The 14478-nt window shown below is 48.3% G+C and overlaps 1 protein-coding gene across 1 annotated transcript; it reads left to right on the top strand.

Moving 5' to 3' along the window:
- The first annotated feature begins 7355 nt into the window (after positions 1-7355).
- Positions 7356-12964, top strand: LOC119326760 (oligopeptide transporter 4-like). The gene is made up of 6 exons (XM_037600375.1): positions 7356-7877; positions 7990-8087; positions 11041-11619; positions 11716-11968; positions 12056-12238; positions 12341-12964. The coding sequence occupies exons 1-6, from the start codon at positions 7356-7358 to the stop codon at positions 12962-12964; spliced, it is 2259 nt and encodes a 752-aa protein (XP_037456272.1).
- The last annotated feature ends 1514 nt before the right edge of the window (positions 12965-14478 follow it).

The following is a 14478-nucleotide window of genomic DNA, read 5'->3' as shown; positions in this document are numbered from 1 at the left end:
AGAATCATGCCTGCTAAGTAAAAAAATATATGAAAGAACTAGAACGTAAGCGCATCATGTACAGAGAGTACGAATAAGGTGAATGTTAAGAAAGGAACAAAGCAAAATGAGAGATTATAGGGTGTGGTCATTTACGCTTTCAACTCCTTCATGTGCTTGCTGCTGGCACTCGCATTTCCAAACCGCTTGATGATGTCGTACAGCTGGGTCTGTTCCTTAGTGGCCCTGAATTCGGGCTCGTAGTCTTCCGCGGGAGGTGGGTGAACTACCCTCTGCTGTCTCACAGAACCAGGGGTGGCACTTCTGATGGTATCCTCAGATGCCATCTCTGCGGGCAAGTTGGAACTTGATTGCCCTTGCCCTCGCGAGGTCCTCCTCTGCAATGCTGCCTCCTCGATTTTGCGGTAAGCTTCGTCAAGTGACGGTGAAATTTCAGGGGTGCCTGCAAATAGCTCAAAAAATAAAAAGTGTGTTAGGACAAGGAGAAAGTCAGAAACAGATGGGTTGTGAGGGAATAGGGTGTATGATGTGACATGTAGGTAGAAAAATAGTGGGGAAATTGACATGTGTGGTGCAACTACAGTGGCCACGTCATGGCAACTGCAGTTGCCATGCAGTTGTGCTGAATTACCATCTAGGAGGATTGTGGTTGCCATGTCACATGAAATGCAGTTGCCATGCTGTGTCAACTCCACTTGCCAGGTGATTGCCGTACAGAAAAAATGCAGAATGGTAACAAAAAAATGCAGATGACATGGTGTGGCAAATCCAGTTGCCATGTGGAATGCACTATATTTGCCATGTACCAGCAAATACAGTTGCCATGATGAATCAACTTCAGTTGCCACGTGTTTACCCGAATGTCAAAAATGCAGCATGGCAACCAAAAAAAATGTAGGCCATGGTGCATCAAATCCACTTGCCATGCCACCACACGGCAGTTGCCATCACAAGTGAGAACACCCAAAAGAATATGATTGGGACAAAATTCAAACCACAAAGATGTATCCAGGAAAATCATAAGGACATGACAAGTGTACCTTGCACAATTGGCTCCGCGAACTTGACAGCCTTCCTGCCCTCGACCATTGGCTGCGCCATCATTGCGGGCATGCCTCCTGGGAAAGCAAAGGCAACTGGCAAAGGATCGTGCACCACCGATTGATCTTGACTGGTGCCAAGGCTGAAGCTCGGTGGGGTAAATGACATTGGGTGCCTCTCATTCCTACTGGCCGGACCACAAACGATTTGCGGGGCAGAATCCAATGGTGAAAGATCGACAAACATATCTAAATCGGCCGCTACAGAATGTTCGGGCTTATTTGCAGGGCGGGGCGTGTTGTCGGCGGTATCAGTAGCAGCTTTCATGGCAATCTTCTTGTTTGGGCTGTAGGGGACACCGACATTTACTGGGAGCCTGGAAGTGCGCAGATTTATGCTGGGGATTTCCACTGCGGGTAAAGGCGCAGTCTGCCCCGGCCGTTCACCTGCGTCACTCGTGCCCGTCTTCACACCTGCATCAATTGTGCTCCAGTCTTGCGGTTTCTCCGTCACATTGCTTCTGGCGGGTGGCAGGAACAGTGTGGACGCAGGAACATACCCAGGCTCGTCTCTCCTGCTCCTAGATACAGCCGGTGCATTGGGTATGATTGTTGGTTGCTTGCGGGGGCTGCGACGCCTAGGTGGAAGACCAGCACGAGCCACGGTCACCTTAGCAGTATCTGCACCGACAGGGGCTGGAGCTGTTGTGCCATGACTCTCACCTGTAGATGGCATATCCTTATGAACTGCCGCCTCAGCAGCTTCTGTCGTGGACACAGGTGTGCCACCACGCACGCGCTTGGAATCAGTGTCAGAAGAGCGGGAATCTTCCTTGCCTAGGTTCGTCTCGGGAGCGTCCACTTCAACACTTACTGATGGGGTGGCATGGCTCACAGCAGCATCCTTCATTGCTAGAAGAGTTGGCAATATTTCAGCTGTCCTGGCAGATACCGATTCGTCACTCCCCGATGTACGGATGCCTGTTGTTCTAGCCTGGACATCCACAGCCGGCGGAGATGGTCGGCCACTTGCATCAGAGTTGGTGGGAGCTGTCATCGATGCAGCAGCAGTGTTGACGCCGGGTGCCTCATGTACATCTGAGTTGTCCCACGTTGACAACTTTGAATGTAGGCGTTCGAACGGGTCCTTACTGCTATGCTTGGCCCCGCGCATAGTGGTCTTCTTCACCCTGCAAAAAGAAAAAAATCACATGAGAAAGGTATGAAAAAATGAACAAAAAATATGTTTGCCATGGTAGAAATCTTAAAAGAATTGAAAAAACAAGTGGAAAAGCTGGTAGTTGCCATGTAATGGGAAAATGAGTTGCCATGTGTCATAGTTGGCAGTTGCCATCCAGCAGCAGTTGCCATGTTAGCAAACTTAAAGAATGATACAAGTGTATGTTCTGTCAGGAATGCAATTTGAAACCTGTGTGTGGGATGAGCTCACAAAGCCAAAGGCAAAAGATGGCAGCTGCCATTAGCTAGAGTGCTAGTTGCCAGTTGGCCTAGATGCCAGTTGCCATGTAAAGACCAATAGGAGTTGCCGTAAACTAAAAAAATGAAGGAAGAAATTAGTTGGAAAAACAGCGGTTGCCGCCTAGGGGACGATGACAGAAGAACATGTGACAAGCTGAATCAGTAGCATTGGAAATTCAAGAAAAAATACCACTATGTAAATGAAAGCACATGGATGAACATACTTCTTGACTGGCTTCCTCAGGTCTGGCAACACGACAGGATCCCCGGTGTTGGTCGTCGTCGTACGAGGAGAAGACCTGGTGGAAGGGATGTCACCGACAATGGGGGCACCTTTGTTCAAGCGAGCAGAAACACGGGTTGGTGTTGGCGCCTGTTTCTTCGTAGCTGCTCGTCCACCAGCAGTCGGCTCACTACACGTAACAGATGGAGGGGAAAAGGAAGGTGGCAACTGTCAGACAACAAACCCATTGCCGCGCTTGACAAAAAACAAGTGCAAAGAAATGGATGAGATTGTTCCAAGAAAATAGACACAGCATAAAACTAAAATTGAAAGTCGAACCTCCTCCTGGCAGCTACGGGATCGGTCCTAGACCTCTTGCCATGCGAACCCTGCCCAACATCATCTGGAGCCCTCCCCCTCCTTGATGGCAACACCCCCTCGCCTCTCGCAGCCGTATGTTCTATCACTTTCTCCAGTGGGGGGCATCTGTTGCATCCTTGCCCTTGTTGGCGCCTGTGCGAACTTCAGCATGTTCATCGCCATCCGTGTCCTGATGCACATCATCCATGTCATCGTCGTCATCCTTGCTGAGGCCAGCGTCTCCATCTACATCATCTTGTGTGTCACCGGGCTCTTGGGAACTGTTGTAGTCATACCGGCCACGGCAACCGGTTGGTCGATGTGTACGTTCTGGGACAAATGAAGTGAACTGCCTCGCAACCGCATCGCTGTCAGAGGCACTGAGGGACGTCCACCCCTCAACCAACTTCTCGAGCAAGTCGGTCATTCCGGATGCAAACTGCCCAATTAGATGCTCAACTGGTGGCCTCGCCTGTGCACGAAAACAAGAAGCATCAACAACAACCCGTATTGCAGTTGCTTGCGGGACAGCAACAACTAATCCACGGCAAACAATGGATGTCGATATTTTGATTACCTCAGAAGGGCAAGACGGAGCTGAGTGCACGTCCATCCACTTTCCAAATTTTTGAGGCCCCCAAACACGATGTAGTCTATAGCATGCTTGGCCATCAGCTATGAAAAACAAAAAGAAATTGTAAGCATGCCTTATAAACCACGGACGGTTGCCTCATGTCAAATTTGTAAGCATGCCGTGTGAAGAGATAAACAAAAACTAACCTGTAGTTTTCCATATGTGGTATCAGTTGCCCTGTCTACGGCAAGCACTGCCTTGACAGCGTTGATGGTCCACGCAGAAACAGCAAACTTGTGCATAGGCGGCGGGCCTCCTACCCCAGAGAAATCCACGGTGGACAGATCAAGACAGTCGACATACATGAGCTGATTTAAAACAGTTTTACAAAGAAAGAAATGTTAGTTGCCATCATGGGTACTGTAGTTGTTGGGAAAAAGAGCAGGATAATGCATGGTCCAAATGATAGTATGTATGTGCTAGTTGCCATCATAGTGTGCTGGCAGTTGCCATCATACTGTGATAGCAGTTGCCATGCTAATAATATGATGGCAGTTGCCACATTGTCAGTATGACAGTTGCCATATTGTCAATATGGCAGTTGCCACATTGTCATTATGGCAGTTGCCATCTTGTTATGATCGGGTTGCCATGCATGAATAAAACTGTGTTATAAACAAGAGTTCACACAGAGATCTGGTAAAGTAAATACCATTAAATGCAGTCGACAACCCTTCTGGTACATCTTGTTTTTGAAAGCATCGTGGAGAAAGTCGGCAATAAACTTACACCAGTTCATGTTCTTCACATTTTTCAGATTCGCCTGCACCACACAAAATTTCAGGGCAAAAAGTTTGCCTCATCAGAAATCAAACGAAAAATAACAACGAAAACACTTGCAGTCATTAGCTTAACACATGACATCGGAGCCATAAGATTGAAGGAAAATAAAGTAGAAAGGATGGATCATTCACCAGGATGGGGAAACATTTGTTGCTTGGGCGAAGGGAAGTGGTCGGCGCGAAAATAGCTGAGATGGGGTATATGAGTAACTTCATCTTGAAAACATCTCCGTGCGTCGTCATGGCCCGCAGCGAATCTGCCAGTACAGACGTGTTCGGCATGGACTCCAATCCAGGAAACAAACGGGCGAACATAGCTTCCTTGATCTCATTATTGACCTCGTACGGGATTTTGATATGTCCACGAGGCACACCCAAAGTGCAGAACACGGATTCCTCGTTCAACGGAAGTCTTCCGCGTCCAGGAATCACGAATTCCCTGGAGGCAGGCTTGTAGATCTCACCAAGCCAGTTGCATACAGGGTTGACAAGGTTCGTGCACCGGACAGCAATCATAGACTGCATGCCCATCTCAGCAGCAGCCCCCTTCTGATCATCGCTGAATTTGTCAGTCAACGCAGTCAGTCGTTCTTGGGAGGCTCTGTTGCGAATTCGTTTCTTTTTCTGCAAAAAACAGACACAAAAGTGATCAGCTGTTGCCATGTTTTGCAATGTCATGAGAATTTAGTTCATGACAGACGACTACAAAAGATATAGGTGCCAACCAATAACAAAAATCGGGAGGAGATGGGGCGGGTGTGTGGACAGTTACCTCGTCGTCCTCTTTTCTCCGTCCAGTTACCCGGTTACGCTGTGGTGGATCCATGAAATCGTCGTCATCATTTTGATGATCGCCACGAGCCATTCTGCTGATGTAGGAACATACCAAATTGTTAAGGGGGGAAATGTAAATGCAAGAGGTAAGCATTTGCCACCTAATAGAAAATGTCAACTAGTGAATGCAAAAATATAGCATGAACACGCACGCGGCCCCCCCTCCCCCATATGATTGTCGAGAACATAAACGTGACAAGTAAGCATGTTGGTTAATACACTTGAAAACAAAATGTTGAAGTTGCCATGTTAGCCCACTGTAGTACAAAAAAAGCAATGAAACCACATCTGAATCGATAACCTGAAAAAACAGGCAGAGTGTGTTCACATATCACAAAAGCCAGTGTGGCAAAACGAAAAAATTGCGTCCGTAGTACAATGAAAATGCCACATTATACTGACTGTAACATGGCAACAGACATGATGTGGCAACAGATATGATATGGCATCTGGCACAATAGGTGCGCAAATGTGGTTGCCATATTATGCAGCCAGTTTGCCACACTGTCATATCTGCATTGTGGCAACAGACATTGTATTCACATTCTATTTGCCACATGATTATACAATCCAAGTGGCAAACACGCAAAGTCGATGTGCACATTAGTTGCCGTCCAGTGCAGCTGGATGCCGAAACTGCATTGACTACCGATTGTGGCAACTATCAAAGTGTGGAAAGTATAACAAATAATTCAGAAAAAAAATAGATCTCACAATGAAAAAGCATGTTTGTGGTTACTATCATATAAATTCAGCAAAATTCAGTTTGCCACATGGAAGAACGTGGGTGTGGCAACTATCATAGTCATTCAATAGAATTAGTTGCCATATGTGAAAGCTTGAAGTGGCAACTATGACAGACATTTTCAGTATTTTGTTGCCGCAAAGGAAAACACGTTTGTGGCAACTATCACATTTGTTCAGTGAGTTTAGTTGCCACACAAAATTCACCTCGTTCTGCCAAGTTCAGCCATTCTGCCAAGTTCGCCTCGTTCTACAGTTTCAAAACCAAACCTAACTAGATCTAGGTTTCAATGGCAACTACTTCGACTTCAAAATCACCCTCAAAATTCTCGCATGAACTGACTGTAAACACAAAATCGAACCAATGCGCATCAAAACAAACCGGGGGGCACCTCCCAAATCCATGCGCAAGACTAGTGCGTGCCTCGGAACAGGCATAACGGCACCGACGATGTCGCAGCCGCGGCGGCGACGAAACTGCCCAGTGCCACAAAAAAACGGCTACCAGACAACTTCGGACGCACCGCCGAATCGCCAGAATCTCTATGAATCGATCTAGGGATCGAACAGGGAGGGAAAGGGGAAAAATGCAGGAAGTGGTTGCAAGAGATGAAGCGAGCATTACCTTCAACCCGCACGGCTTCCGGCGAAGCCGCTCCGCTCCGGCGAGCACCACCGACAGCCGCGAACACCGTCGATTGTTCCGCCTCCGCCGTCGCCTTCTCCTCTCGCCTTCTCTTCCAGTGGTTTCAAGTGCGAGTGGGTTGTGCCAATAAATGCGTCGCAGGTGAGTAAAATGGAACCGTGAGGGAGAGGGTGGAGGGGTGTGCGACGTGTTTGACGTCAACCGTGGTCGGAGCGTGGCGTGCGGGCGCATGGCAGTTCCACCGCACGCCTCTGAGTGGCAACCGCTGACCACGGGATGGCAACCACCGTGCGGGTGAACTGACTTGCACACCGCACACGAGACTCGTCCTACGTGGCACCGAAAACCGGCCTGTTTGCTACAAGATTCGTGCATACCGAAGCCAACGAAGATGGAGGCGTGTGGTCGAAATGTTGAACGCCCACACGTGTGGGCGTTAACATTTCCCTATTTAATCCGAGTCTTTTGTTAGGAGAAGCCTGACAACACTAATGTGGTAAGCAAACGTTACGCCCAAAGAACGTGGACATAATAGTAGCTGCTCGCCCTGAAACCCCAGCACCCTATAAATGGCCGGGCCATCAGACCCCTGCTCCGGTATACGTACATAGCAATGGGCGAGACAGCAGCGGACGAGCGCGGCCTCGCCGCCGCCCCCGGCAAACTGGAGGAGTCGTCGGAGGAGGAGAATTCCCCGATCGAGCAGGTGCGGCTAACGGTCCCCACTGTTGACGACCCGACGCTGCCAGTGTGGACGTTCCGGATGTGGAGCATCGGGCTCTTCTCCTGCTCGCTCCTGAGCTTCCTCAACCAGTTCTTCTCCTACCGGACGGAGCCGCTCGTCATCACCTCGCTCACGGTGCAACTGGCGTCGCTGCCCATGGGCCACTTCCTGGCGCGCGTGCTGCCGCGCCGCAAGTTCCGGGCGCCGGGGCTGCTCGGCGGCGGGGAGTGGAGCCTCAACCCGGGGCCCTTCAACATGAAGGAGCACGTGCTCATCTCCATCTTCGCCAATGCCGGCTACGCCTTCGGCGGTGGCAACGCCTACGCCGTCATGATCGTCGACATCATCCGCGCCTTCTACGGCCGCTCCATCTCCTACATCGCTGCCTGGCTCCTCATCATCACCACCCAGGTACGTAGTTCATACTATATGCGTTGGTGTTCTTTCTGATGGCCACCGAGCACAGTTTTCATGCTACTCTTTCTTACTTGTGCTCTGTGGCACCGAAATCAAATGGATCTAGGTGCTTGGGTACGGTTGGGCCGGGCTGATGCGCAAGTACGTGGTGGAGCCGGCGCACATGTGGTGGCCGAGCACGCTCGTCCAGGTTTCGCTCTTCCGGTGAGCACCTCTGACGATCACCATACCCACTACTCGAGTTCGTTTGGTCGCCTTCTTGCGTTATTACATTCTTTTTACTCTATATATATACAGAGCGCACATCGTTGATGGCTTGAGTTGGTTGGATTTTTGTTGGTTTTACCACTAGATTTTGCATTTTGGAGACGGGCGAACCAAGCACTTCCCCATTAAAGCCTCCTTTGGTTTGTTTGGAGGAATTTTGTAGGAATTTTAGAGGATAAAAACTTTGTAGGAAAATTTCTTTAGAGCCCTTTGATTTGTAGGAGTGGATACATATTTCTATGTAGGATAGAAATCAATCTTTTATTTTTCAAAGAGAAAAAATATTAGCCTAGACTCAATGAAAAAATTCATATCCTATAAATTAATTGAATTTTTTTTCTCTATAAAAATTGAGATGCATGGCATCTCATCTTCTATAATTTTCCTATTCCTATAGTATTCCTGTCCTATGAAGCAAAGAAGGCCTAAATTTATACGAGTATCCGTTGCTCAACAGTCCGTTGTGGTTCGTCCTCGACTCGGTAGAGAAACCGCGCATAGCTACAAATAGTAGTACATCTACTACAACTGGCATTTTCACCAGTTTGTCGATGAAGTCGATGGAGAAAGGTACTGCCCCTAGGTAAAGTGACAAGAACCACTAACAGAACCAAAAGCTGGGCCGAGCTAATAATTTTAGTGTCAAGTATGTTAACCATCTTTCCCGAGAACAGGCCACTGTTTTTTATACTAGAATCAAGTTGTGCACATAGTATTATCAGTAGCCGTCGCTTTGCCCCAAGGTGTTAAAATTGGCTCCAGGCGGCGGGCCGTCATTAATTAAGGACGTCGATAACTGTCACACGTGTGGTAGGAAAAAAAACACACCACACGTCTCTAATGCAAATAGATTGCCACGTCATCGCATGCATGCATGCGAGAATCTTTTCGGATTTTCAGTTTTTAAAATGTTTTATCTCTTAAATGAAAAATCCGATTGAAGATCCGTTTTCACCATTAAATCCCTCGCGACGAGATCTTCAAAACTAGATCTCATATCGATATATTTCGGTGAATTTTTTTTTGTTAAAAGTTGCCATGTCTATTGCACATGAATTGCCATGATATTTACACTGAAGTTGTCATGATATGTTCCAACTATTTTATTTTACATTTAAAAGTAAATTTTAACATATTATAGAACGGAGAATTAAGAAACTAGACTTGCCATGCACCATAAACTAAAATTGCCATGATACATGCACTTAAAATTGCCATGGTTCAATAAAAAAATTAATTTCATGATCAAAGTACTGGAATTGTCATCATCAAAAAACTAAAATTGCCATGATCTACAAACTAAAATTGCCACATGGCAACTTTAGTTTAAGCGCTATGGCAACTATAGTGTAAACATCATGGCAACTTCTGTGCAAAAAAAAATTCGTCGAAACATATCAACATGGGGTCTAGTTTTGAAGATCTCGTCGAGACGGATTTAATGGTGAAAACGGATTTTTAGTTCGCTTTTTTATTTAGGAGATAAAACATTTTTAAGCCGAAACCAAAAAGATTTCTACTGATGTCATCTATTCATACGTGGCAAAATGAGTGGTGATGGAGACGTGTGGGCGATCTGCAAACGCCCACACGTGTGGGCGTTAGTTTTTTCCTTAATTAAAGATACAAAGGACGATGATGGAAAATAGCGGCAGAATCTGTGAAGCATAAGTATTGGATTTAGCTACACACCGACATAGAGGGAATAGGCTTTCACCCGGCTTTGCATATAAAGCACCACACCAAAATACAATCCGCTGGCACAACAATAGTTACATTCTCTTGAAATAGACTTTTGCCCCGCTATATTAATATGATAATCATCCGATACAACAGTGAGTTCACTGGGGCAAACAACACAATCATGCCTAAAATAGAAAACAGGAGAAAAAATGCCAGCAGCACCGAATCAATGAAAGGTACAGTATCCCGCAACCCTGCGCCCACCAGAGAATTTCACCACGCTCTTATGCCATCGAATTACCATGTACCAAGCAACACCTTCAAGAATAACTGCAACGACGACGACGCTGCTGCCCGGACAAGTCCTAGGATTTTTTTCCGGTACACGGAAGGGAGTGGGGGAGAGGTACACCCGACGCCCTTCAAGAAGGGTGGCGCCCACAGATGTCACCACGTTGGTGCCGACCAAATCTGACAGCGATTTCTCCCATCCCCTCACACCCACAACCCAGGACCAACCGTCGGCTCCACCATGCCTACAGCCCACCAACATTCGCCAGCATAGTCACAAGGACACCACCATTGTCTCACCACGACAAACGCTGCAAGGCCGACCGGACCAAAACGAAGCCACCATATACAGGGACCGGCAATACCGTAGCCACGTGCGAGGGGACAACATCCACCGGCTTAGGCGGTAGCAGACCGGACGCAGCAGCAAGAGCACACCAGGCCAACTGTCCGACTGGGCCCAAAACCGGGCCGCTAAGCTCCCGCCGCCGCGCTGCAGCGGACGCAGCACGGTAGCCACCGCCCCCATCGCCTGTAGCACGCCAGACCAGCCAGAAGTGACCCGCCGGAGTCCACGGCCCGCCCTGACCCAGATGGGGCCCAAAGGGCCCATATCTAGGCTTGCAGGAGCCAACGGTTCACAATAATGAAACCACCACACATGTTTTTAATTGATCCACTCCAGGTTACTAAACACCAAGCCATTATTAAACCACCACACATAATGATTTTTAGTAAGCAACTAGATTGAGGATGTTGCAAGTGATAGTCATCTAATATATTCCCTCCGTTCTAAAATAGATGGCCCAATTTTGGACTAACTTATTTTGAAATCGGAGGGAGTAATTATCATGAAATCATGCCTCAACATGTAGCGCGACACTAACAAGTAACAACACCTGCATTGTTGTACCAGGGCACTGCACGAGAAGGAAGAGTTCGCCAAGGGCTCGCGCCAAATCTCACGCTTCAAGTTCTTCCTGGTGGTGCTCATCTGCAGCTTCTCGTATTACGCCCTGCCAGGCTTCATCTTCCAGAGCCTGACGTCCATCGCATGGGTGTGCTGGGCGTTCCCCAAGTCGGTGACCGCGCAGCAGCTCGGCTCCGGCCTCAAAGGCCTGGGCCTCGGAGCCTTCACCCTCGACTGGGAGACCGTCGCCTCCTACCTCGGCAGCCCGCTCATCACGCCCTTCTTCGCCATCGCCAACATCTTCGTCGGCTACGTCTTCTTCGTCTGGGTGCTGGTGCCCACGGCGTACTGGGGGACCAACCTGTACCACGCCAAGACGTTCCCCCTCTTCTCCACGCAGCTCTTCATGTCCAACGGGACGGACTACGACATCAACGCCATTGTGAACAAGCAGTTCGAGCTCGACTATGACGCTTACAGTGAGCTCGGCAGGGTCAACATCAGTACCTTCTTTGCGCTCTCTTACGGGCTCAGCTTCGCCACCATCGCCGCCACCATCTCGCACGTCGGCCTCTTCTACGGGAAGTAAGGGCTCTCCTCTCGGTGCGTACATGGACAAACAGACGCAGCCGTGATCACGTCTGGTATCTCAACTGAAATGGGACATGGACCAATGTGCAGGGAGATCTACCAGCGGTTCAGAGTTTCGCGGCGTGAGGATCCTGACATCCACACGAAGCTGATGAGGACGTACGAGGACATACCGGCATGGTGGTTCTACTCGCTGACGGTACTGTCGATGGCAGTGGCCCTCATCCTCTGCACCGTCCTCATCGACCAGGTTCAGCTCCCATGGTGGGGCCTCGTCTTCGCCTGTGGCATGTCCTTCGTCTTCACCCTCCCCATAAGCATTATCACGGCCACCACGAACCAGGCAAGTTAATTTAAGAATCTGCAGTGTAACCTCCTGCAATTTTGCAAGAAAACTGACGAAAGGCATTTATAAATTGACGGACGGCAGGCGCCTGGTCTGAATGTCATCTCGGAGTACGCCATGGGGCTGATAAGGCCCGGCTATCCCATCGCCAATGTTTGCTTCAAGGTGTATGGTTACATGAGCATGTCACAGGCCGTCGCCTTCCTCTCAGACTTCAAGCTTGGCCACTACATGAAGATACCCCCCAGATCAATGTTTGTTGTTCAGGTAAAAGAGCCCCTCAATCTGACCACCTTCCAAAGCAGAGGAGTTCAGTAACATATGTGTAAAGATGAAATTTACTGACCTTCACGCTCTGTTCACGCTCAGTTTGTCGGTACAATTGTGGCCGGCACAATCAACCTCAGCGTGGCATGGTGGCTGCTGGGCTCCGTCGAGAACATCTGCCATATCGAAAAGCTCTCGGCAAATAGCCCATGGACGTGCCCCAACGACCGGGTCTTCTTCGACGCGTCGGTCATCTGGGGCCTTGTTGGTCCACGGCGCATTTTCGGGCCGCTTGGCAACTACGCAGCCATCAACTACTTCTTCCTCATCGGCGCTGCGTCTCCGTTCGTCGTGTACATCTTCCACAGGATATTCCCCGACCAGAAATGGATACTGCTGATCAACCTGCCGGTGCTCATCAACGCGACGGCCAGCATGCCGCCGGCGACGGCCGTGAACTACAACTCTTGGCTGCTCGTCGGGACCATCTTCAACTTCTTTGTGTTCCGCTACCGGAAGAGGTGGTGGCAGAGGTACAACTACATCTTCTCCGCCGCGATGGACGCAGGGGTCGCCTTCATGGCGGTGCTGCTCTACTTCGCGCTCACCATGCAGAACCGGAGCATTGTTTGGTGGGGCACGGCCGGCGAGCACTGCCCTCTGGCCATATGCCCCACCGCTAAAGGGGTCGACCTGGGTCGGGATAGTGTGTGCCCAGTGTTCTAAGCTAAATGCCTCGTCTTCCATGCCTCAAGATTGGTCATGAACTCATGATCCTTTGCAATTGTGTTCGTGTCATACTGTCACACTCCAAGCAATTCTGATTTGTTGGTAAAAGAAAATTTATGGAATCAAATATCGTATCAAAACTATTCAACCGCAAATAGTTCATGCCCGCATCATACAGTAAGATACACATTTTGTGACCGTATGCATCGTTCTGATGTAGAGGCTAGGGAGTCCCTTTTTGAAGAAAAAAAAGTAAGATACACATTTCCCGAAGAACGACCAAACTAAAATAGAACTGGCATTTTTTTTTCATTTTTCACGAAAAGAACTTGACATGATTTGACAAAAAGAAGACAATTTTTATTTTTTTGCGGGTGAAAGAAAAAGACAATTTAAGGCAGACCGATCCATAAAGAGCCTACTTCACGTACGGCATAAAATGTCCGATTTTTGTACGACGCTGAATGCACACCATTGGTTGCATATTTTTTGCATCCTCACGGCGCATCCATGTATCTATATCTATACCTAATAATAAAAGACGATGCATTTCTCCATTTTTTTAGTATGTTCACCCCCATTTTCATCCGTCTACTATACGCGAGGTGGTACCAATAATTCGTTATTCAAGTCACAGTTCAAAAACTAAATGAAAAACAGTTCAGCTGGACCTCGCCCGTGGTGTGCGGCAGCCCAACAAAGCCGGCCCAGTAGTACAATTACATAAAAGGAGGCAAAAATATTTGCCAGAGCAGATACCCAAACTCGCAACATACGAGGCTATTTCTTCCGCTGTGACCAACCGAACTAAATACCAATTGTGCTCAATTTGAAGGCCCGCAGAACTTATATGTGCGTCAAACTTGCATACACCAGCCCGTTGGTGTAAAAAGAAGAGAGGGCCCGTATATATTTAGTCTCACCTCATCCGCTTTCACACAATTTGACCAATTTATATACATATGTGAGTTGAACTCGGTAATTAAGCCAACTTAAGAATCAATAAGAAATGCCTTTGAAGAGGAGAGACCCGGGATTCGTGATTCATATGTGGAATGAAGAGAAGAGGCCAAGAACAAACATTTCTTGAAAACAAGGAAATAATTAACAGGATTGGGAATTAATGGATTCGTTAGACATGCAAATGAAGAAATTAATGAAAAGAGAGCCTGATTAATGCGGCGCTGATGCTAGTACACGATGTGGCTCTGATGATGGTGCGGGATTGACAGAGAAAGTGAGTAATGTGATCTTGAAGGCAGTGGAAACGCATGCCACACGACGCATGCTCGGAAACAAATAATGATCAAAGATCTTCCAGGCCACAACACCCTCCCCTCCCCGCCGCCACGCCTCATCTGAGCTCATCCTCCGCATAAGCTCATGCGATCTTGGGATGTGGGATTTTGGGGACGAAGGACCAACTTTAAGGGAGGGCGGATGAGCAGTCGAGCGGTAAATGAAGAGGGATGCGTGTTTGCGTATAGAGAGAGGTGTATGTATTTTCTGTA

Source organism: Triticum dicoccoides, chromosome 6B (assembly GCF_002162155.2).
Source record: "Triticum dicoccoides isolate Atlit2015 ecotype Zavitan chromosome 6B, WEW_v2.0, whole genome shotgun sequence".
Lineage (NCBI taxonomy): Eukaryota > Viridiplantae > Streptophyta > Magnoliopsida > Poales > Poaceae > Triticum > Triticum dicoccoides.
The sequence above is the reverse complement of the archived record's forward strand: the minus strand, read 5'-3'. Positions and strand labels throughout refer to the sequence as shown.

Excerpts from the sequence above, each read along its gene's own strand:
- LOC119326760 (XM_037600375.1), top strand. The coding sequence starts at position 7,356 with ATGGGCGAGACAGCAGCGGACGAGCGCGGCCTCGCCGCCGCCCCCGGC. Across the intron at positions 11,620-11,715 it reads GTCGGCCTCTTCTACGGGAA|GGAGATCTACCAGCGGTTCA; the intron begins GTAAGGGCTCTC and ends ACCAATGTGCAG. Across the intron at positions 11,969-12,055 it reads TCACGGCCACCACGAACCAG|GCGCCTGGTCTGAATGTCAT; the intron begins GCAAGTTAATTT and ends GACGGACGGCAG.